This window comes from Micromesistius poutassou (assembly GCF_964030765.1).
Source record: "Micromesistius poutassou genome assembly, chromosome: 17".
Taxonomy (NCBI): Eukaryota; Metazoa; Chordata; class Actinopteri; order Gadiformes; family Gadidae; genus Micromesistius; species Micromesistius poutassou.
This window is the reverse complement of record NC_140287.1, coordinates 10,006,413-10,029,900: the sequence shown is the minus strand read 5'-3', so window position 1 is coordinate 10,029,900 and position 23,488 is coordinate 10,006,413. Positions and strand designations below refer to the sequence as shown.

At 50.1% G+C, this 23,488-nt stretch overlaps 1 protein-coding gene across 1 annotated transcript; it reads right to left on the bottom strand.

Moving 5' to 3' along the window:
* Window positions 1-2,823: 2,823 nt before the first annotated feature.
* Window positions 2,824-22,978, bottom strand: kif26ab (kinesin family member 26Ab; the record flags this gene model as incomplete). Its single annotated transcript, XM_084482042.1, has 13 exons — window positions 2,824-3,020; window positions 3,146-3,296; window positions 3,504-3,527; window positions 4,468-4,661; window positions 5,207-8,495; window positions 9,398-9,560; window positions 9,804-9,963; window positions 11,395-11,578; window positions 12,672-12,937; window positions 13,717-13,810; window positions 15,274-15,489; window positions 19,110-19,293; window positions 22,962-22,978. The coding sequence occupies 13 exons, from the start codon at window positions 22,976-22,978 to the stop codon at window positions 2,824-2,826; spliced, it is 5,139 nt and encodes a 1,712-aa protein (XP_084338168.1).
* Window positions 22,979-23,488: the final 510 nt, after the last annotated feature.

The following is a 23,488-nucleotide window of genomic DNA, read 5'->3' as shown; positions in this document are numbered from 1 at the left end:
AGGAGCCAGAAAGGGAAGGAACTATGAGGAACGGTGCGGAGCCATCAGAGCTGCCATGGGTCTTGAGTGACTTGTCACGTGGGCAATTACAGTGTGTGTGCCAAACCTCTGAACATAGAAGACTCTGAGAATACTAATTCCAATATGATGCCCGCTGGGCTGCTTTGCATGGCACTTAATGAGTTTGGAAAACACACGCATTTGTTGGATCGACTTTGGATATACTTACGTGTTGCTGTGCTTGAGAACACATTTAGGTGGCATTGATAAACTGGTTCCAGATCTGCAGATTTACCTTTGGAGCATTTGCTAATTAACAAGCCCCTTGATCAAGTCATATATTTAATAAGACAAATATTATGTCCTGTAACTTTAAATTGACTCTGGCTGCAGTTATATCATATTTAAAATACGAGTTATAAAATGAAAAACCGGAGGAGGTAAGACGTTTTCTTGATTAAACCATCTCTACTTCCGAAGGAGAATGCTCTCCCTTGAAAGATCGAAGTCATTTCATTCGGTCCATAACTCTGCTTTGAGTCTGCAAAACAAGCTAACCTTGACCTAGAACCAGACATATGTGCCTGCTGCTTTTCCAATTTCCTATAGTCAGCCTGAAGGTCTAAAAGTGACAACTGTGTGAAAATCATTGTGTGGCTCTACTTTTACGGTATACATGACGAATATTTCTTCCGTAGCGGTCCTCTGCAGTAAACGTTCTGAGAACTGATGATATCAGAGCCCTCGAGTCATTCGCTCTAATCACAACAATCCCTTAGCTTTGACACACACATATTTATCTTTAAAATGGCCAGACAAAAAATATCACACTTTGTGTCATCGTTAAGAAGAGACATTTTATTCACAGGTACTGTAAAACACAAGCTGCCATATCATACATTTATACACAGGATTTGAAAAATCCTATAAAAAACCAATGATATTTGAAAATATGGGTATCGATATGAAATATGACCTCACATACAATAATTTCTTGGAAAAAAAGGTCTCTGTTGGATAATAGTAATTTAATTTATGAGCTTTACCCTACAATAGTGAAAACAGAGGTTATTATACAAAAATTTGAATGGTAAAATTGGAGTACAACAGTATTAAAAATGATTAAAAAAATCCCAAGCAGCATCTTCAAAGAGGGCCTGAGAAGGTATTACAAAGTAAAGTAAAGGAAAAAAAATGCGACTGTCATAGTTTTAGAAATTGGTACCCATCCAAATACAACAAAATCATTTTGTTATTCTAAATACCCGAATTCCACAACATCCTTTTTAATTGTATCATTCATCATCATCCATTTGGAATAAAACCGGGCAAATTCTAGCAGCTGCAAAGAGCCGATATAATGATTGAGCTCTGCTAAACCTCGACCATCGCAGTTGTTGGTAATGACACATTGCACCATTTCACAGCAATCTCCTTCGACACATTTTTTGGAGTCTTTGATTGAGACACTGAACACATTAAAACGGCCATGAGAAAGAAAATAATTGGGAGGATGTAACTTGCAAGTTGGTGTGCTTCTGCTCACGCTCAGAGGGGGTAATAGGCTGTGACACACTGCTGTCTACATATTCCCATTGAGGTTCATAAGTAGTGAGAGTGAATATAATGGTATGCATAGAACCAAAGATTCAGCACCGCTCCAGAGAGAACACTAGAAAAAGGCCCAGCAGATGCTAATCAATGTTCCTTGTATTGTGAATATAGTCAATGCAGAACCCGGTCCAGAATCAGTTAGTGGTACAACTGGGCATGCTAACGAGCACTGCTGTGAGCGCAAATTAATTCCCATCATCAAGGTTAGCTTGCCAACGCGAGCGTTGCTGTTTACTCTAACTGGAAAGTGTGGCAGCAAAGTGAACAGTTAAATCACGTTTAACAACGAACGATGACTGATATGTTTTGTTTTATTCCCACACTTTCAGTTAGGAAGAAAACATGGCCGACCCACGCCTGAGTGACCCCCCCGCCACCTAACTGCTGCTTTAGCTAAGTGCGTCCACAGAGACCCATTGGATCAAGGCAACTGGAGGGGAGAACACATTCACTCCATCCTCGCGAGCCTCCCCAGCCCAGCTGGCAGTGGATGAGTGATCAACAGCAACTATAGTCCTTGAAAATATAACCCAGGCCGGTGTAGAAAAAAAGGCTAGAAAACGATAGAACCAGAGATAGAACATAAGGCGCAAGAGGCTGGATGGACATGGAACAAATGCTGACTGAGGTTTGAAACATGAGAAAAGGCAGAGAGAGCAATAGCATTACCGTATCGCCATCTTTTTTTCTTCTTTTTAGATTTTTTTTTAACCTAAAAATGAATTTGTACACACCACATAATCATATAAATACACTATACAATGCAGTATAAAAACCTTTTTGTTTTTAAAAGGAATATGATCGGAGTTGGATATGCTAATCAGGATACCTGCCCCCCATAAAAAAAACTAAAAGAAAGACTCACAACAAGACAAGTAAAGAAGGCACTTCTGGTTTGTTGTTCATTGACTTTTGGGTAAATGATGGCCACTCGTTTGCCATGCGGACAACAGCATTTGTGCACACGTTTCTCTCCATTTACAACGCACTATAGAAAACGAGGCACTGCAGCTAAGTTGTTGAAATTCTCTCTGCATCCATGCAAAGACTCACACGCTGATTGGGAATGGGGGTGTTGCCCTTTTCAAAGCATTCTTTTCATTCCAGTAAGTATCTATTCACTGGCTGCTACATTTCTTCATCCTTCCTCACTTTCTCTTCCTGGCTCCTCCATACCTCCTCCTTCTCCTTCTTCTTCCTCTTCTCTCCTTAGACTCCTACTTCACAGGGACCTTCTCTTACGACCGCCGCCGCCACCACTGCCGCCGGCGTGCTGATGTCGAAGCACGTCACCATCATCACGCGGGCCTTGCATAGGTTGACGCAGAATTCCAGCTCTTCTGTCGCCTCCACCAAGGCCTCCAGGTAGTCTGCGGATTCTTTGTCCAGATCCTGGTCCACCTCGACTATCAAAGCAAAAAGGCACGAAGGCTGTTTAGTCCCATGCTAGCACTTCAACCAAATTTCCTAATACACACAACATGTAGTCAACCTGATTCTGCAACCACGTTCGAAAGAAGGAGGTACTCACACTCTCCGATCCACTTCCTGGGGTCCATCATCAGTCGAGCTTTGGTGTCTTCCAGCTCCTCCCACAATGCCTCATGTTTTACCCGAAGCTCCTTCACCTGCTGCTGCCTTCTCTCCAGAACCTTCAGCTTACTGTTAAAGTACTGCAGGCCCTGAGGGGGGAACACGAGCACGGTGAGACGCTGGAGGGGGATGGGGTCGGACATGCCTAACCTATCGTTTAGCTTGATTTAGTATTTCCTCGTTTCCTGAATATCATTTTTTTAACTGAAGCCCATTACGTTGGAGGACGATAAACTGACCTAGAAACGTACAGTATGACAAATGGAAAATTAAAACCATAATAATGTAATGCGTACCTTTTCAACATCCTGAAATGGTTGCTGAAAGAGAGAAGAAACAAATTGACATATTTTTCATCTAATTTGCACGTTACAAAATAAACATAATGACAAGTATAAACAGCATGAGTGCACTGTGTATGAATACACTCGCTGAAATGTATTTGCACACGATTCTATCACTAGTTTTGTGATGATGAGACGGTCTAGGCTAAAGCTGTGTCTTTCTGAGCCACTCAACCAGGGATGCCTGGAAAGGACATTGTAAATCATCATTAGCTAATTGAGAGTGAATCAAACGACGATCCAGGGGGTTTAATATGTCCTCTTAACAAGTCCTTCTCTCACTGCCTGACTTGCCGGTGCAGTTAATGGCCCACTGGAGAGGAGCAGGCCATAAAGAGCCAAGCGCCCAGATACGAGCTCAGCTGAACGGCTAACAGGGGCTGGTGGAAGTGGCAGGCGTGCCTTCATCCAACATTTCTTTCTTGAACACTAAACTTTGCTGTCGTTCCTCTCACACTTCTGTTCCCGATCCGTAACCGCCAGTGAGCGCCAGCCACCGGGACACAGCCTTTCAATCCCAATTAGACCCAGACAGTAATTGCCTGCTGATCTTTCCACATTCCTGGGAAGCTCTGGCAGAATCCCAAGCCTCGAGCTCTGGTCCCAGACACTAACCCTAGGATTTGCTACCAGGCAGACTTAAGGTCAGACGTCTGAGACACATTTTTCCTGTCTTGTACTTTAATAAGTTTCTGGGAAGGAGTCAGTGAAGACTTTCCCACAATGTAAGCCATCGTGTCGTATGTGGAGCACGTATGGAATCAATGTCGCACATGTAGAGCATGGCCGTGGCTCTGCATTGCAATAGGATGTGTTAAATCCTGAGATAGTGTTTTGGGAGATCTAAAATAACTTCAGACATGTGACGCCCCTGGTCACTCACGGAGAACAAGCCAAAATCGTCCCCTCTGCTCACCTCTGCTATTTCCTCCTGTCTCCGTCTTTGGAGTCTTTCCACGTCGTCTATCTCATACACCTTAATCTCAAAAGGTTCCTTCAACGGCCCGGACATAGGGGGTAGATCCACCCACTGGCCCGCCGTGCCAGCTTTCTTCCCCAGGGAAGATGTGTCTGGCATGGGTGCAGGGATTAGCCGTCTCCTTTGGAAGCCTACAGGAACCAAGCACCACAGACAGTTATAGAGCAGAAATACAATAATGGTATTTGCTGGCCATTGTCTGTAAATATGTATGAGCCTCGCTCGGAGATGTTGATGTTGAGAGTCGTATGAGGCTCTAGGCGGGCCTGCTGTGTTATGTTGATTACATATTTATAAGGGCTTCATGACTCCTGATTTTCTAGCTCCACAGTATAAACAAATTCAAAAGGTTGGTTTGCTGCAGACAAAAATCTCGCACTGAAACCAACACTCTATATTCAAGTCATTCTATTCGATCAAAATATGCAGAATATAATTATAGCGCATATCCTGATGAATAAAATTAAGTTAAAATAAAGTAATTCAGCACCTGTGTCTGTCCTATGAGAACGGATTAATGTATTCAGCGCAGAGCAGCGATGGATCTATTCATTTTGATCTACTCAACAATAACCCATCGACATTGCTGCATATTAATGTAGCAAAGGTGTGCTATCAGATAATGTAGGTTCTAGATATATACATCAATATATATTCAAACAGGTTGCTTCCTCACCGTTAGACCTTTTCTTGGGGGGCTTGGAGCTCCTCATTCGTCCTGACGACATCCCGCTCTCGCTCATCGAGTCCAGGGCCGACGAGGCGCTGCCCGTAGCCTCGCTGTCGCGGATCATGCTCTCGTAGCCGCTGCTGCCGCCGCTGTGGTAGAAGAGGGCGGTGCGGCCCATGGCCGGAGGGAGCTCCCCGCTCAGCACGCTGCTGTTGTCACTGCCGTGGCCGCTGCTGTAACGCTGCGGCCTCCTGGGAGCCGTGATCTTACTGTAGGGGGAGGGCAGCACGGCGGCGGGGGTCTTGTCGTCCCCAACGTTCACCCCGCTGTCGTTCCCGCTGTCCGAGTCTCCCGACGCGCGGACGTGCTTGCCCGACGTGGTGCTCGACGCCAGCTCGCTCACCCGGCTGTTGGCGGCCCTGATGGCCTGCTTGGTGCCCATAATGGTGCCCCTCCCGGGCTTGCTGCTGACTGCGGTAGTGGTGGTCCTGGTGGCCGAGGTCCTTCCGGATGGAGGCAGGTTAGCGTTGGCACCTTTGGTCACTGGTTGTGCTAATGACTTGGTGGAGGAGCTCAGACCTTTAGAATTGCTGGCAGACAGTGAGCGAGCCTTATTTACATTCGTCACTCCTAACGTCCTGGGGTTAACGCTTGCTTTCGCCTGCCAAGGTTTACCGATCCCTCCGGGGCTTCCGCATGGGGATGGTGGGGAGGTAGCGATGGGAGTGCTTGATGAGCTAGAAATCCCAAAGCGTGGAATAGACCTGCTGGACTTACTACTGCTGCTGCTCCCCAAACTGGCCCCACTGTTTTCCCTACTGAGAGCTGGTCTTGAACCTGATAGGGACAGGTTGTCACACCTCTCTAGAGACATGTGACTGCCGTAATGTAGCCCGCTGTCTCCTCTGGGGCCTCTGGCCTTCAGGCTTGAGGTAATTTTGGTGGTGGAGATGTCCGACTTCAGACTGGAGGTTTTGAAGCTGTTGATGTCTCCCCTGCAGCGGACCTCCAGCTCATCCTCTGAGACCAATGACCGCAATGACGAGGTCATCCCTGCCTCCCCATAGGCTAACCTTAAGGCACTTTGGGGTAGCAGAGTCTTGTTCTTCTGGTCAAGACTGGACTTTCGGACCGGAGGGGGAGGAGGGGAAATGCCACCAGGCCTTGGGAGAGCGCTGGCTTTCTGTGTGTTTGCTTTGCTGTGTTTCCCGAGAGAGGAATACTTCAGGCTACTGGTAGATCCATGGATATCCTGTTTCCCCTTGGACTCTGTTGAGGCATGGATGACAGGCACAGTCCCCAAGGTGGTGGCACCTCGCCTGAGCAGAGGCATTTTGCTTGGGGGTTCGGTCTTCCTACTGGCCGACTTCTCACAGCCATCGACCACCCTTTGGGATGAGGTTGAACCCTGGACCTTGGGTGGACGAGGTACGCTGTTGCTGCTGATAGGTGTTTTGCGGGACGGGATGCCACTCGCTGGGTTTTTGATGAACCTGCTGGTGATAGGGGGCTCAGACAACTGGGGTTCTGAGTGGTTGTCTATGCGATGCCAGGGGTTCTCTTGCCTGGAGTCCTTACCCAGAGCCTCCCTACTACTACTGTGGCTACTGCTATTATGGGAAATGGATGAGGTAGGTTTAATTTTCCTGGGAAGACTGGAGTGGACTGTAGAGGGACCTTGTGAGGGCTCAGAGGAACTAAGAGATTGAGCTTTAGTTATTTTGGATGTGTACTTCGGTGACCCTTTCGCTGACTGAGGAGTCGGAGGACACTTTGTCAGGGATAACTTGCCTGACGCCGCGCTGTCACTGTCAACGTCGGAGAAACTGAAGCCACTGTCGTTGAAGGAGCCCTTGGCCTCTCTGGGGGATGGCTCACAATGGAACATACCAAGAGAGTCCAGGTAAAAGGTTCCCTCAGGTCCCACGTGTTTGGCCTGTGGTAGAAAGACATCTGTGGAGTGAGCGCCTTCGCTCTCCACTGTGCACACGCTCACCTCACTCAGCCAGGAGCTGATGGACGAGCCCCTGCTAGCCATGCACACCATCGCCTCCTCCTGGTACGGTGAACCCGGCTCCATGTGAACCTCTGACCCTCCGGCGGCTAAGGTGTACGCATCAAACTCATCGTTGATGCTGCTGATGATGCTGACCGGCCGGGAGCCAGAGGCCAGGGCCTGCAGGGAACAATCGCTGTTAAAGCTGATGATGCTCGAGGGCCGGCCCCTGTCTACAATGCTGCCTATGGCCAGCTCCTCCACCACGGTGAACACCAGCTCGTCCTCTCCGTTCAGCTCCACCGGCTGCTGGAGGGTGACCGTGGCTCTGAGGATGTCTCGATCCAAACACCTCTCTCTCAGGGTGGGCCGCATCTGGCACAGCTCCAAGGGTGTCCTGCCCATGTGGGAGGTGAACGAATCCCCCTTTTTCCCACCTTGGTAGCTCATTCCGACAGGAGGCATTCTGGTACTGCAGCGTTCCTCATTGTCTCTGTGGTCATTTTGCTGGGGAGGGGGTGGAGCTGGCTTTGGCAGGGGCTTCTTGTTGAAGAACACCTTCTCCCTCACTACGGGCTCTGAGATAGCAGCTGCAGCGCCACCCTGTTTGCTCGGGCTGGTTGGATTTCCAGACAACAAGATCTTCTCGCCATCAGCACTGGTCCTACACATACTCTGAACACTGTCAGATGGCACACTTTCCACGGGGATGCATGGCCTTTGGGCATTGTCTGGTTTAGATTTAGGCTCAGGGTTGCTGACTGACGGAGCGGCCACAGCCTTAGGAGACGGCCTGGGTGAGACGCTTTCTTGAGAGGAATCATTAGCAATCATCTTCAAGGGACTATTCCCTGAACCCTCCTTAGGCTTGTCCATCTTGGGGCTGCCCTGGTTCCCCTTGCCTTCCCCGACAAAAGCAGTGGGCTCCTCACTGCCGTCAATGCACTCCAGCCTCTCCTGCAGCTCTGCAAATGTGTTGCATTTGAAAAAGTGGTCTCTGTCGAAAGGGCCGTCTCTCGTAGACCTCCTTCTGTTCAGAGAGGGAATGATTGGAACAAAGGCAGGGGGGCCTTCGTTGTCGCTCAGCTCCCGGTCTGAGATAGCAGCTCCTCCGGGCCCCACGTAGATCACGGTATCACAGGACTGCTCGCTGCTGGAGGAGTATTCTTGGTCACTGAGGAAGGAGGGCAGGTCTGGGTCCAGAGCCACGGTCCGGGGGTGGAAGGGCCTGAGATGGGGAGGCCGGCGGATCCTGCCCTCCTCGCAGGAGCTCTCCCCACCGGAGGAACTGGATGCATACTGCGAAGCAGAGGATAGAAGGGACCTCACTATTTGTTTACATGTGCATGGGAGGTTGGGTTGTATCACATAAGCAAAAAATGTGGCAATAGTTTTTGCAATTAACATTATCATAATCCCTTGTTGGACAAAATCAATTACAAAACAGATATAAATTTCTCTGAAATTGAACCGGTCAATACATTCCGAAAGGCTAAAAGTGCACGTCAATAGCCATACAGGAATGAATGTCAATAATATGTATTGCACTGTGAGTGAACTTCATTATAATACTGCCTCCGACCAATACTAAATAAATACATGCAGTCATTCCAACTAATTATCTGAGGCCTATATTTCCCTAATCTGAGGAATGCATTACACAGATCCTTAGGCAGGAAGTATTGATCACATGATTAGCTGTTAAGGAGTGGGTGGAGAAATAAGAACTAGCCCTGAATTATAGGGCTAATAAACTTTGATTTGAAGAAGCATATATTCATACAATAATGAGCTCAAAGATACAGAGGAAGAAGACATTGAAGTGTGCAGTGTCAGTCAATTTAATCCATGCATTGATTTCTCTTTGTGCACGGTAGAGAACCAAATGCTCTTGCAGCACCATTAATAACATACAAATATAACTCTGCATTGGATAATTAAATAAATAGAAAGGTAGGATTACTACAGCATCGCTTCTTGCTTGCGTTGAAGTAAAATAAACCTTGTATTGCGATTCCAGGAACATGTGGTTCAAGACTTTCCATGGAAACTGAAAGGGCTGCAGCATAACTGATATGGTACTCATATCGGTGGTATATCAGTGAATCATGCACTTTCCATGGAAACTGAAACTGCCGCAGCCCCCCCCCCCTGATGTGAGTAACATGTTTGCTCTGGGTTTAGTGGTTTCCCCCCCGTACCTTCGTCTTCTTCTTCCTCATGCGGTGGATGCGGGAGGCCAGCTGGATGGTGTTGAGGGAGTCGGCGTAGTGGGCCGGGGAGTCTGAGATGTGAGCGATCATGGTGGTCCTGCAGTTGATGTTCCCCAGGGACTCCCTGAGCAGCATGGTCAGCTTGCTGTCCCTGGATTGGTGTTCACACAATAAATATCACAATTAGTCGAGCGATGCTTCAGCGGGTGCAAAGTCATGAAAAAAAACTGAAGGGCCCACTCAAATCGTATTCAAGATATAATTTGAAACAGCCTTCAAACCGCGTTCATGGAAGTGAGACGTACACTCCGAAGGCATGAGCAGCGACCTTCCAGATAAATCTAGATTAGACACAAATAACCGCAGTAAATAAAAAGGACATTGGTGTTCTTACCTATAAGGTACATGCTTGGCTCCGTTGGCTAGAGCCATGATGACGTTGCCCAGGGCGTTGAGAGACAGACACAGGCCTCCCCCGCCGTCCCGGCTCTTGCTCAGGTCCTTCTCGCAGCTCCCCAGGTCTATGAGGTGCAGCCGGCTCCGCCCACCGGACACTGAGGGGAGAGCAGATGAGGTGGTGACTTTGGTGCGGACACTCCCCACGCAGAGGACAGCGCATACCGCAGTGGGACAACTGGAGCTTGGGGGTGCCGGGGCTGAAACAATCCTGTAAGGTGAGCCTGACCTATGGGGTAGGATTAGCTCAGAAGGTAGAGTGGGTTGCCATGTCACCTGAAGTTGCTAGTTTTATCCCCAGCTCCTCCTAGCTGAGTGTTGAGGTGTCCCTGAACAAGACACCAAACCCTCACTGCTCCTGATGAGCTGGCTGTCGCCTTGCATGGTTGTAAGTCCCTTTGGATAACCTTTGGAGTGTAAATGTGAGTAGGCCAGCCTTTAGGGGACTAGCTCAGCCACAGGTGTGGGAGAAAGAGGCAGGGGCCTCCTATGTCATTTAAATAGGGAGCACTCACAGTCATCGTAGTTAGTCATCATAGACATCACAGCAGAATATCTGATGATGGAGTCTAAAATAATAAAGAGGCTAAAAGATTAAGAAAATACATTTGTAGCTACACTTTGTTGTGCGCCTGACTAATGTGTAGTTCCACATGACTTGTAAGAAAACAATGAGTTCTGGGGTTATGCAGCAAGAGGAGAAAACCATTAAGCTCACATGGGCATGACTTGGAAATTGACTGATTCACACACTTATTACTTTGAGGCAGAAGTGCAACGCATGAACGCCAACAGTTTTCTTTTTTCTTGCACAGGCCAGAACCCATAAACATTGAACATGGAGACCGGAGTTATTTATTTTTTACTTATGCTGTCTAGCCTCCAATAAATAACTTTACGGTTATCGGGGCCATAGGAGGCGGTTCACACTCCAAGAGAAATAATAAGAACTCACTGATCGAGGAATTCATGCTGAAACACAATCCATTACACCAAATAAGTGTTCAGAGCCAACATTACTGAAAGTGCTTCTGATTATCTAGTGCATTAGATCTATAATTAACTGATTACAGAGCACTCTCTTGTGTTTGTCATCAAGTCTCATTATTGTTAATAAGTGTAACACGGGCACACACAAGTACAAAGACGTATGCCATACAGAGAGCACACAAAGTGTGCATGAGTGGTGTTCAGATCCTAATTAAGGGGAACGATAAATCCACATTTACAATGTAAAGTACAAGGACAAACCGGCTGCATAGGGGCCTGCCGCGTGCAACATAAAAGACGACACAAAGTGGATATCCACTTTGGTAGTTTGCCGTCGCGGCAGGCAGTTCACTCCGTTGCCTCCACAGGCAAGGACACTGCATAATGGCATCAAATGGGCCCACAACGCCATCCCTCCTGCAAGGCCCTCCAGAGGGTGCTTCAGCTAAAGGTAACAACCGGGTTGGAACTGCTCTCCTCCTTTTGCAGATAAAAGCACTTCCGACCACTAAAAACACAGCCGACGGTTGTGTACTCACTGCCTCCCTTGCCGCTCTTCTCCATGCGGTACTGGTACACGTGCAGCGTGAACAGCATGTGGGAGTTGCGGCGCTCCTCCTCGCCGGCGTCCGCCCGGTTGGTGCTGCGGGCTTCCATGGCGGCGTCCAGGAGGAAGGCAGCCCTCTCGGCCGTGGGGGCACGGAGCTCGCTCTGGTTCTGGAGCTGTTTGGGGGAGGGGGGTGGAGGGTGGGGGTTGGAGGAGGGACGGAGCAAAGACAAGGAAGATCCTCAAGGTGAGTGTGTGTGTGTTTGAGACGTGGCCAGCATTGGATCAGGGAGACATGAGGCTGAGCGGGATACAGAGGAGGAAGGCTTGGGAGCTGTGGGAGCTGGCTAATTGGAGCCAGCCACACGTTTCCTGCCCGTTATATTGGGTCTCGTGGGCAATGAAAAGCAACAGATATGCACGCTGGGAGGGGGATTAGGAAGGGGGTGATGGGGAGCAGTAGGCCGGGGCACGTCCATCACCGCTCCACGGTGAGAGGATGGAGGTGGCAGACAACAAAGAGGAAGATAGAGGAGGGTTGGAAGAAGGCGCCCTAAAAGAGACAGCAAAGACCGAGCAGAGAGCTTCAGAGGAGCCCAGCCGCCTTTGAAGTCCCAGTCCACATGGTTCCCCCCAAAAAACAACATCTGACGGCAACACCTGCCAGCGCCTTCAGAACCCCGCACGCTGCACCCCCCTCAGAAATACCCCCCCAAAAACACCTCCAGCTATTGTGTTTGTGAGGGGCCAGCCCCGACACAGGGGTAGTAAAAGCTGATGGATTCTAACAGTAATCATCAGAGTGAGGCTGCGGAGGGAGCCATCAATAGCAGGGATAACGTTGGAGGGAAAACACAAAGCAAAGGATTACAGCGGCAGGTCGACGCAGGGCACCAGACGGACTGGAGAATGGTGAGACGATGAAAAACAAACACAAAGGCAAAAGGCAAAGACTCCGTGGGCTGGATGATAGACTGCGGTATGGATTGGATCAATAGGCACACTAATACATAGACAATATGACAGAGGGAGAGACGGAGAGAGTGAGGGAGAGAGAGAGAGAGACAGAGACAGAGACAGAGAAGAGAGAGAGAGAGAGGGAAATAAGGAGAGAATAAGATAATAAGAGAGCGAGAGAGAAAGATGGAAAGTGGAAACTAAACTAAACTGGAAAGAAAGAGCGAAAGCGCGAGAGCGAGCGAATGCGCGCGAGAGCGAGAGAGATCAAAGAATCAATGGCAGCCCCAGGTCCTCCCAGTGTCCCCTCACCTGAGTGCCACAGATGGGGTCCTCGCTGAGGTTGATCCCGGGGGTCTGGCCGTCCTGCGCGCTGCCCGCAGTGGACACCTCGGACAGCAGGTCCTTCAGCTCCTCGTCCTTCCCGAAGATCTCCACGGCGGAGACTCGCACCGAGAAGCGCGTGGCCGCCTTCTCCTTGCGCTCCGTGATCAGCTTGAAGAGCCAGGAGATGGCGCAGGGCACCACCCCCAGGCTCTGGGCCGAGCCGTCCTTGCCCAGCATGGTGTACGTCTTGCCTGGGGATATGATTAGTCGCTGTTAGTGTTTGGGAGCTGGGGAGCAACACATTTACATTTAGGGCATTTAGCAGATGCCTTTATCCAAAGCGACGGTTCAGGAACACATTCACACACTGACGGGGGAGGAGGCAACCATGCAAGGCGACAGCCAGCTCGTCAGGAGCAGTTGAGGTGTCTGGCTCAGGGACACCTCGACGCTCAGCTAGGAGGAGCCGGGGATCGAACTAGCAACCTACCGGTTACAAGTCGCCCCGCTCTACCTCGTGAGCAAAGCCGACCCCCGTGCGAGTTTGCATCCTTCTCCGAGTGAAAGGGTCGTGGGAGCAGTATCACACGCAACAAATACATTGTGCAAAGATTTACAAAACATGATGAGGTATGAATTTTAAAAGGGTGCACCCAGTAAAAGAAAATCAAAGGGCAGGATGAAACGCACGGATAGGCTGTCAGGCGGTGAGGAATTACAGCCAATGGCAACGGCAGCAGGAGAACTAGCCACCGTGGTTAGAGGCCAGGTCAATGACTACCGCTTTAATTACCGACCTGAGCCCCCGAAGGCTTGATTCACAATTCACACACACACACACACACACGCACATACACACACACACACACAACCACCATCCATGTTGCTTTCTCTGACACACACCAGCACCCACCACCACTAAGCCCATTGTGGACATTGGGAGGTGCTAACAAAGGCTACAGAGAGTTTTCATTGGCTAACACAAAGGCCGTGCTGTGATCTGGGAGCGGGGCGGGGTGGGGGGGCCTACCGAGCTTGACGTGGCCGAAGCAGAAGATGCAGCCGTCCGCACCATTCACCACCGACTGGAGCACCTCTGCCACGGTCCCTGAGCAAACCTCCACCTGGAGACACACACACACGCGCGCGTGTTACACTCCATCTACACAATGCACCATGAATAAAGTATTTGCTCTGCTGGGTTAATGACAGCTACAACTGAAGACTGTAGATAATGTATGCTTTTACGGATTTGTCATGATTCGACACTGTCTGATACATTTTCGCAAAAAAACAAAATATTTGCTGTAGTTGATCATCGTCTTTGAAAATATGCAAACATGGGTAGGAATTCTCATTATGTCTGTGGTTTTTGTGTGTGCATGTGAAAGTGTGTATTGTGTGTGCATGCACGTGCGGGTGTGCACGTGTGTGCCTGCATGCGTGCGTGTGTGCATGTCTTTGTGATAGTCGTTCATATATGTGTGTGCGCGCCCGTGTGATCTAGTGTGTTGCAACACGCGGCTCATGTTTTGCAATCTGTTTGCGCGCTGGGTTCCTCTGGGGGCCAGGGTTTGTGCAGCGGTGGTCTCCTCCTCCCATACATCACACAGCAAACAAGGCCTTTTAGCGCACAACAGCTAGCTGTTAGCCACCAGCGGTGCTCTCCCTGTGGCTCTAGTTAGCAGCCAAAGGGCCTGGGCTTCCAGCAGCACCAAGGCCCGCAGCCAGCACTTACTGGAGGAGCAGGCTGGGCAGCAGTCTCCGTTCATCTCTGAACTCTGCTACACTCTAGCCCAGTTGATTTTTAAATGTGGGTTGTGCATCTCTTGGGTTTTATTTTAGCTACTCATATTTTGATCGGAGGCCTTGATTGCTTTCAGCCTCCCTTGTAAGATGCTTTGGATAAAAGCAAAGTCTGCTCCGTGATTACAGGTCAATGTCAAAACAGCTAATGAAAGCCAGAAGAGATTCTGGTGGTGCCCTCATTGGACCCTCATTGGATAGCCTTAAGTATTCTGTCCCCTCTTTGTTTTACTCAAGACAAACCTATCATATAGCACATACGTATGTTTGTTCTAATACTTCTTTTTTGGGATTGATCTAATGCATCCTCTGAAATATATTTATGCAACCAAGCAGCCACAACTGAACGAAGCAACAGTCAACATCCATCGCTCTTTTAAAACGACTGCCTCCTAATAGTTTTGTATCCTACTAAACATGGCTTGTCTGAATCAATGGCAGGATTAAGGCCAGCCAGTCCCTACATGTGGTAGCTATAACTGGTATCAATGTAATGTCATTCCCATGACTTGAAAGCCCAGCTGTTAGACCAACGCTGGGAAAAATGCACCCACCTCCTATTCCCAGAGTTCCCAGAGCACCATGCTCTTCCCCTAAGCTCTGCAGGCTCAGCCCCACCATGGCGTGACCCCCCCCTCTGCCCTTCTGAGATTAACACCTTGCTGCCCTGCCCAACGGCCTATGCATGTGTTAGATCACATTTAAATATAGCCCTATAGTGTGAGAATATATATATCCCCAGGGTGGGCGTGGATGGGTCCGTATCGCGGTGACGACTTACTTGAGATGCATCCTGGGTAAACACCGCGTCAAAGGCGAATATCTTGGGGACGGCCACGGTGGCGGCGCGGCGGTGGCTGGAGAGGGAGTGGGGGCTGGAGGCCGAGTCGTACAGGGTCAGCTGCTTCTTCCTGCTGTCCACCTTCAGGAAGGACCCGGACTCGGACCCGGAGTCGCCCGCCTCCAGGGACGGGCAGATCCGCATCATCACCTTGACCTGGAGACACGGGGGGGCAGGCTGTCAGATCAAAGACTTATAATGATGACGATGAGATGATGACGATGATGATGGTGATGATCATCATCATCATCACTTTCACCCGGCGACACAGGGAGGGGGGGGCTGGCTGGCTGTTAGATCAAAGACTTATGATGACGATCATCATCATCATCATCAACATCATCTTCAGGGAAGGGGGGTATGCTGTCAGATACACAGACATATGATGATGATGATGATGATGATGATGATGATGATGATGATGATGATGGTGATGATGACACTATTATGACTATGCTTACATTACTACTGCTACTGTATCATTCTACTACTACTAATACAAATTGAAATAATTTTTAATTTTGAATATTTCTAATATATGAACGGAATAACAAAGCTACAATATACCAAAGCAGAGGAAGAGGAATATAAAGGAAAGAGAATGGGTCCAACCCAAGGAGAAGTATGGCTCCGCATAACATATCAAGATCCTGTCCTGCACAATGTGTCAGAGGGGTGACTGATGGCTGCAGTTTCCATGGAAACCTACAGCCCTCCATTGACCGGTGATCCAGCTGGGTCAATACAAAAGCATGATGGTGTCAGCAAAGGACTACTAAGCCGGGACTGGAATCTGCGGCGGTAAATGTGTGAAATGGAGGTAGGTGTGTCTCTATCGCTCCGTGCTGCAGGATAATCCATGCAGCAGGCTGTTTTCTCTGGAACAGGGGCGACCTATACCAGCATGGGAATGCGAGAGCATATGGGCCCCCTCTTATCCCTCCTACTCACACAACCTCCCTCTCTGCCTCCCTCCCTCCCTCTATCTACCTCCCCTCCCTCTCTCTCTCCCTCCTTTCTTCTCTTTTCCTCTCCCTTGCTCCCTCCCTCCCTCTTTCCCTTCTGCCTTCCTTCCTTCCCTCCATCTCTCCCTCCTCGATCACTCCCTCCCTCCCTCTCTCTCCTCCCTCCATCTCTCTCTCTCCCTCCCTCTCTCTCTCTCTCTCCCTGCTTCCATCTTTCTTTCCCTCCCTCTCTCCTGCTCTCCATCTCCCTCCCCCTGTCCCTCCCTCCCTCTGTCCCTCCCTACCTTTATCTCTCCTCCCTCCATCTCTCCCTCCATCTCCATCTCATTCTCCCTCCGTCCCACCCTTCCCCCCAGCACCCCCCCCTCCCTCCTTCCCTCCATCTCTCTATCTCCCCCTCTCCCTGCTTGTGCCTGGAGATCTATGTCGACACAAACACAGTTATAATCGGCCATTGGTATTCTGGTCTTAGCCCAGAGTCTGAAGAAGACCACAAGCTATCGGTCACAGTGCATCATGCCTGAATCATATTAACAGAAACACACAGCTTCCCCCATTTCCTCAGCTCTCCATCAATGCATGACAGTATGAGAATACGTGATATTATCAGTGGTCTCCTATTCATCTTTATAAATCATAGCCGATCTGGTTACCTCTTATACACATACATATGATAAGTATAGCCTAGGCTTCGTTCGCCAACATGCAATACCATCCGTTTACAAATTATAATGAAAGATATTATATAAAACATTCAGTTGAAAATACGATATTTCTGACTGGGCACTGCTGCTCCCAGGCATGGAAAAAACCCAACATGCTTCAATTGCAACTAACTCCTCTCCTTCTGACAGAGGGCTGGTTCTCTCTCTCCCTCTCTCCCTCCCTCCCTCTCTCGTTCAGCCTCTCCTCTTCTCTCCCCTATGTTTTTTTACACCCACACACAAAGCTCCAGTCTTCCCCCCAGAAAACTATTTAAATATGGCCACAGAATTCAGGCTGCAGCACCTCCAGTTCCATGCAGTAAGCAATCAATCCTATGTTTCTCCCTTGCTACAGCGTAGGCGCTGCAGTATCGCCCCAACTCCCAATTAGCATGACTGACACATACATATGTTGATGGAATTACATTTGCTGTGACATTTAAAGTGGACCTACAGGCAGCGACACTGAGGGCCTGCAGAGTCTCTTCGTGGAGAGAGAGCGCATGGGGCCAGGGGGGCTAGCAAGAGTAGCGTTTATGTTGGCAGAGATTTGACTTCCAGGAAGAGCAAGAGGATTGGCTGGTTTTCACACCTCCGACCTCTCTGTTAATGGGCCCTGTTCCCTTGTTTCTTGAACCACTCCAAATCCATTAGTGGGGCATTTTCACGGCCTGTAACGTGTCTATCGGCTAAGGGGAGCGATGTCTGGGTCAAGAGTGGCTCCGACCCAGATAGTGGGAAAACAAGAATGCACCAAAGGGTTTTCCTGTGGGAGACGGTCCAACACAGTTAAATCTGTGTTGGCAAATGTGTTGGCTTTGGATTTTCTAACGCGGAACTGTTTCTAAAGATAATCTTTGATTGCATGAAGCATGGAAGACCTAATCCGAGCTAGTAACGCTTGGAACAATGCCATGAATCGTAGTCATATGTTTATTTTATCCTCCCAGATATACAGTCTATCCTTAGGTCGGAGCCCTAGCAAGCTTTTACGATGTCCGTCTGTCTGTCGGACGTTTACAGTATGCGGCAAAACGTACAGCCGTCTGGTTTCTCTGGCTACCGAAGCGAGGACTTCCAATCCAGGTGGGACCTCCACTTGTTAGGGGACTTCTACTGCTCTATAAATACAGGACCGCAGCCCAGATAAACAATACCCCATAAAGCCGAGCGGAAGAGCCCTGTGTTTACCCAGCGCCTGCCTCCCTCCCTCCCTCCCTCCCTCCCTCCTGCCCGCCGCGGCCCGTAGCGTGCAGAATCCGTGCAGCGTGATTGTAAATCCTGATGCTAACGTGTCAACGAATTCAACCGCATTGTGTTGTCTCGTCCTTTATGCTAAACCGGACCGCTGGTTGCTCAGCACGTAGCGCTGGAAGTTCCACAAAACTAGTGAATTCATGACATTCCAGTGGGCTTATCGGACTCCATCTCTTCAGCCCGGACGAGACGAGACGGGGGGGGGGGGGGGGGGTGCGGGCCTGTGGTCTGGCACGCCGCCATGTAGCGTTCTCCAATTCAAATGAGGTTGGTGTTTGTACTTTGTCTGTATGCGTGTGTGTGCGTGGCTTTGTGTCGCCGTGTCTGCCGATGTGTGAATGCGCGGGTGTAGACGTGAGCCGTCCATCTGATGATGCTTGTACTGTACACGCTGTGTGACACGCACACACTGAGGCTGTGCCCACGCTACCTTGATTCATGCACGCACACACAGAAACAACCACACACACACACACACACACACACACACACAAACGCCCACGTACACTCTCACGCATGCACTCGAACACGCACACACACACAAACTCACACACACACACACACACACACGCAACGATGCACGCATGCAAGCACACACACTCACACTCGCACACACACACACACACACACACACACACACACACACACTCGCATACACACACACGCACTCACACAGACACACACTCACACAAACAAACAAACTCACACACACACACACACACACACACACACACACACACACACACACACACACACACACACACACACACACACACACACACACACACACTCACTCACACACTCACACACAACCACACACACACAGCCTCGCTGGCATGTGGCCCCTCACCTTGCCCATCCCGGGGTTCTCTTTGACCTTGGAGACGGCGCGGAGCAGGCATGGGGGCGCTGGGGGCGGAGACACCTGCAGGATGCCACTGAAGTTGGTGGAGTAGATGGAGGGCTCCTGGGGGTGGAGCAGGGGGGGCTGGTGCTTCTTCCGCTTGGCGGACAAGTTCAGCTTCTGAGCTGCCCTGCAGGTGAGGAGAGAGAGAAACACAAAGGAAACCATGAGGAAACGATCGAAGAAAACCAACGCCGCCGCCCCATTAAAGTCTGAGAGCTTACACACACACACACGAGATATGCTAGCAGATACTGTATGTCTAGCAGGGGCGTTTTCCACTGAGACCTGATGGAGTTTAAATGTCTGGTGTGACATTTCCAAAGGCGCCGCGTATAGCCTTTGGAAATAACACGATACAACTACAAAAGAGAAAGGTCAATAAGCCCTTTCTATTCTTTGCCCAAGTAAACAAGGCCAGCAGGGGAGCTGATTTGGCCTCCACTCCTGGCTGTGCCTCCGTATAAAATGAGTTTTCTCCCAGACGAAATGCCCGAGTATTTCTTTAACCCCCAGGCACTGAATGAATCAACTTGTCAACCACTTTTTTCCTTCATCTACCGAAATTGGAGATTTATTCTTGATAAAAAAACAATGGGAAAAATGTCCTCATGCCCTTGTTCTTATTGGGGCACATGATTCTTAGACTTTTCCATCTAAACCCCAAAAAGCCTCCAACTGAGGTTGATTCATCAAATTGCTGATTTCACAAATGGAAGTTTAGTCAGTCGCAGGTTGAGAGCAAACGTTCATATTATTCTGATTCAAATCGTGCATCAGAAGCATGTGTTTCTGTACGAATATTTTACCTTTCTCCCACGCATCTAAACAAAGACTTCATGAAAGATTCACTCATTAGGTTAGGCCCTGATGCACAGAGCTACAGCGCTATGGCATTCCAACCGCACTGTTGTGCTCCTGCAAGCGCAGGTTGTCAAGATAGCAAAACAGTCGACATGCATTCATTCATATTTATCAAACACACGATAAGTATCACACACGGGACGGATGAAAGAGGAACAAGCCGCCTCCTTCTGGCCTCTCAACACGCCTGTTGTCAGCTTCTGCTGTTAAGTGGTTATGACAGAATATTTCCCCCGTCGTTTGCCTCAACGGGGCTGATAGGTGTGCTCTTGTCCTTTGATCATCCACAGAGAGCAGGCGTGGGGAAAGGTGGGCCTCTCACCTGAGGCTCGTATGATCATATGATCTGATGAACACGCACACAGCGTCATCTGATGGTATGTATGTGGGATCTGACTTAGTAAGGCCCTGTAATTGAGTGGTTATACCCCACATCCAGCTTTATATTAAAAGATTGAACGAAGATTCTGCTGCTGTCTCGCGGGCGGGAGTCTGAGCTGTTTTTGTGCAGGGGAACATTCTGGGTCACTGGGCCACATGATGCATAGCACCCGTCCCAGCTTCACTCTTTCCCAGGGACCCAGCCAAACGCCTCTCTGTGTGACCCCCTGCAGACAGACCACCGCTGAGAGAGCGGCAGGCCAGAGATATGGCTTCGCCCCGGCTGGATTACCGTCCCCGCAGCAGCCCGGCTGGGAAGCCAGGGCCGGGGCCCGGGAGAGTGATTTCTCTCCTGGAAACCCAAACGCTCCAGAATGGCGTTCAGTCAAGCAGTCAGGAGGCGGGAGAGTCTCAGGTGAGACAAAGGAGCCCTTGTCAACATGATGGGGGGATGGGGGGAGGTCTGGCAGGGAGAATGAGAGAAAGATGGAGCCTGCAGATGAAAAGGGGATAAATCTGCCGAGCAAGGGATTCCTGGTGAGACAAAGCGAGAAGGAGAGAGAGAGAGAGAGAGAGAGAGGAGAGAGGAGAGAGAGGAGAGAGGAGAGAGGAGAGAGGAGAGAGAGAGAGAGAGAGAGAGAGAGAGAGAGAGAGAGAGAGAGAGAGCATGAGAGCTACTGCCAAAAGAGAAAAAAATGCAGATACAGAGAAGACAAAAATGGGAGGGAGGATGACACATAGAGGGAGATTGAGAGGTAGACATAGAGATAGAGAGAGAGACATAGAAACATAGGGAGAGAGACATTGGGTTTCCTGTGGGGGAGGCCCCGGCTCATTAGACCTGCTTTAGGCTTTCCTGTGGACAGAACCCGGTACACTGCCCCCCCCCCCCTCCCCCCCACATCTCTCTTTTTCCTACAGCGCCCCCCCCTCCCAGACTGACAGCTGCCCCACCCCCGACATGACACTTCCCTTCCCCACCGTCGTCCCCTGCAGCGACAGCCCAAGAGCACAATCACGGAACACACCGCTGGCTGATGGAATAATTATTGCATCCAAGAGGGCCGACAGGAGAGGGCCCTCCCTGGGGAGCTGCCCGCGTGTGATAGCATGCGAGACGGATCGCCGCGTGAGCGCCGGGGAGGTGGAGAAAAACGAGATGGAATAGATGAATGTGGGATGGAGGCAAGAGAACAAGTGTGCAGGAACGCACAGTATTGTGTGTGTGTGTGTGTGTGTGTGTGTGTGTGTGTGTGTGTGTGTGTGTGTGTGTGTGTGTGTGTGTGTGTGTGGCTAAGGACGTGCTTTTGCCTAGTGTGCAGGAACGCACGGTATTGTGTGTGTGTGTGTGTGTGTGTGTGTGTGTGTGTGTGTGTGTGTGTGTGTGTGTGTGGCTACGGACGTGCTTTTGCCTCTACAGTAGGTGTAGGAGCGCTTGTATGCGAGTGTGTGAGTGCGTGTGCTCATGTATATGCACTCTGGTACACATTTGCATGTATATGTGTGTAGGTGCGTGTCTGTGCGTGCATGTGCATGTGTGTGCGCCAGGCGTGCATGTTCCAGGCGTGTATGTGCATTGCAATTTTGACGAGAGCAGCATGTTCATTCAGGATCCAAAGCGCTCACACCCCTCCTTCTCTTCTCACCCACTGATTTTTATCTCACAGAAGAGGGACATCAGATAAGAGCCATTACAGGGGCATGGCTGTTTTATTCTGCTGCCCGTTCGGTCTGGAGCACACACACAACCACACGGACGTTCTGTAACCTTGGCGTTTAATGGATGATGCACAATGAGGCTGCATGCGTTTGCTTAAAGGGGAGAGGGAGAAAAGCTAGGCTTGCACACAACCACACACACACACACACAAATACACACACACATACATGCATGCATATAGACACACACACACACATACATATGCATACAGACACACACACACACACACACACACACACAAACACACACACACACAGACTAATGGGAAAATTAATTGCTTGTCATAATCTCTCTCCTTTTTCTCTTACCTTTCACTAAACCTTTCACCTCTTCTTTAGTTCTCCTTCCCCCTACTCCCTAGCATCCCCCCCCCCTTTAATCTCTCCCTAGCTCCCTCCCCCCTCTCCCTCTCAAAAGGGGGAGGTGGAGGCAGAGATTCCCTCACCCACAACAGCTCGTCCACCTGTTCAAGTCCCACAATCAAACCCACGCTAATCAAGTGTTTGTTTCTCCAGCATATCAGCGGATCAGAGCCCGAGGCTGGAGCTCCAGCGCACGCTTCCCCTCTCAGTCTCCACCGGAGCGGACACCAGCCTGGCCGGTGTGTGAGCCGGGGCCAGTGGCTGAGCACGTGCGGCTCCACACCAACAGCTCTGTGACAACACGCCTGTGTGTGTGTGTGTGTGTGTGTGTGTGTGTGTGTGTGTGTGTGTGCGCGAGACGGACGCTGCGTGAGAGCAAGAGAGTGGGGACGGGGGGAGAGAGAGAGGGAGACAGAGAGAGAGAGAGAGAGAGAGAGAGAGAGAGAGAGAGAGAGAGAGAGTACTACTTACAGCTCTTTCCAATCCATTATCTAGTGAATGATCATAGTCAGAAAGCCTGCAGCTGAGCGAGATCTGCACCGGCGTCCGCGTCGCCGGTCACGGCCGGCTTCTCCATGACTTCCCGGTCAAAGCGGCCGTCCAAAAGCGCGGTTGTTAGGACGGTGGGGGGGGGGGGGGTTGGGGTGGTGGGGGAAGCACGGGGAGGAGGAGGAGGAGGAGGCAGCAGCGGCAGTGGTTCACAAGCTGCAGGGCTGTGGGGGGGAGCTTCTCTTCTTCACAGAGCGGATCCTAATCATCGAGGGCCCGAGGGGTTCCACTTGATTTCACACCGGTTTGTAAGAAGTCAAAGGGTGGGAGGGAGAAGGACAAGGAGCAGGTGGAGGAGTAGGTGGAGGTGAAGGAGGAGCAGGAGGAGGAGGAGTAGGAGGAGGAGGAGGGGGGGGAGCCGGGCGTCATAGTAACCAGAGAAGTGGCAGGTGGGATGGAGCGGGGCGACGAGGTGCTACCTTGGTGGAGCAGGGGTCCGCGCGGGGGGG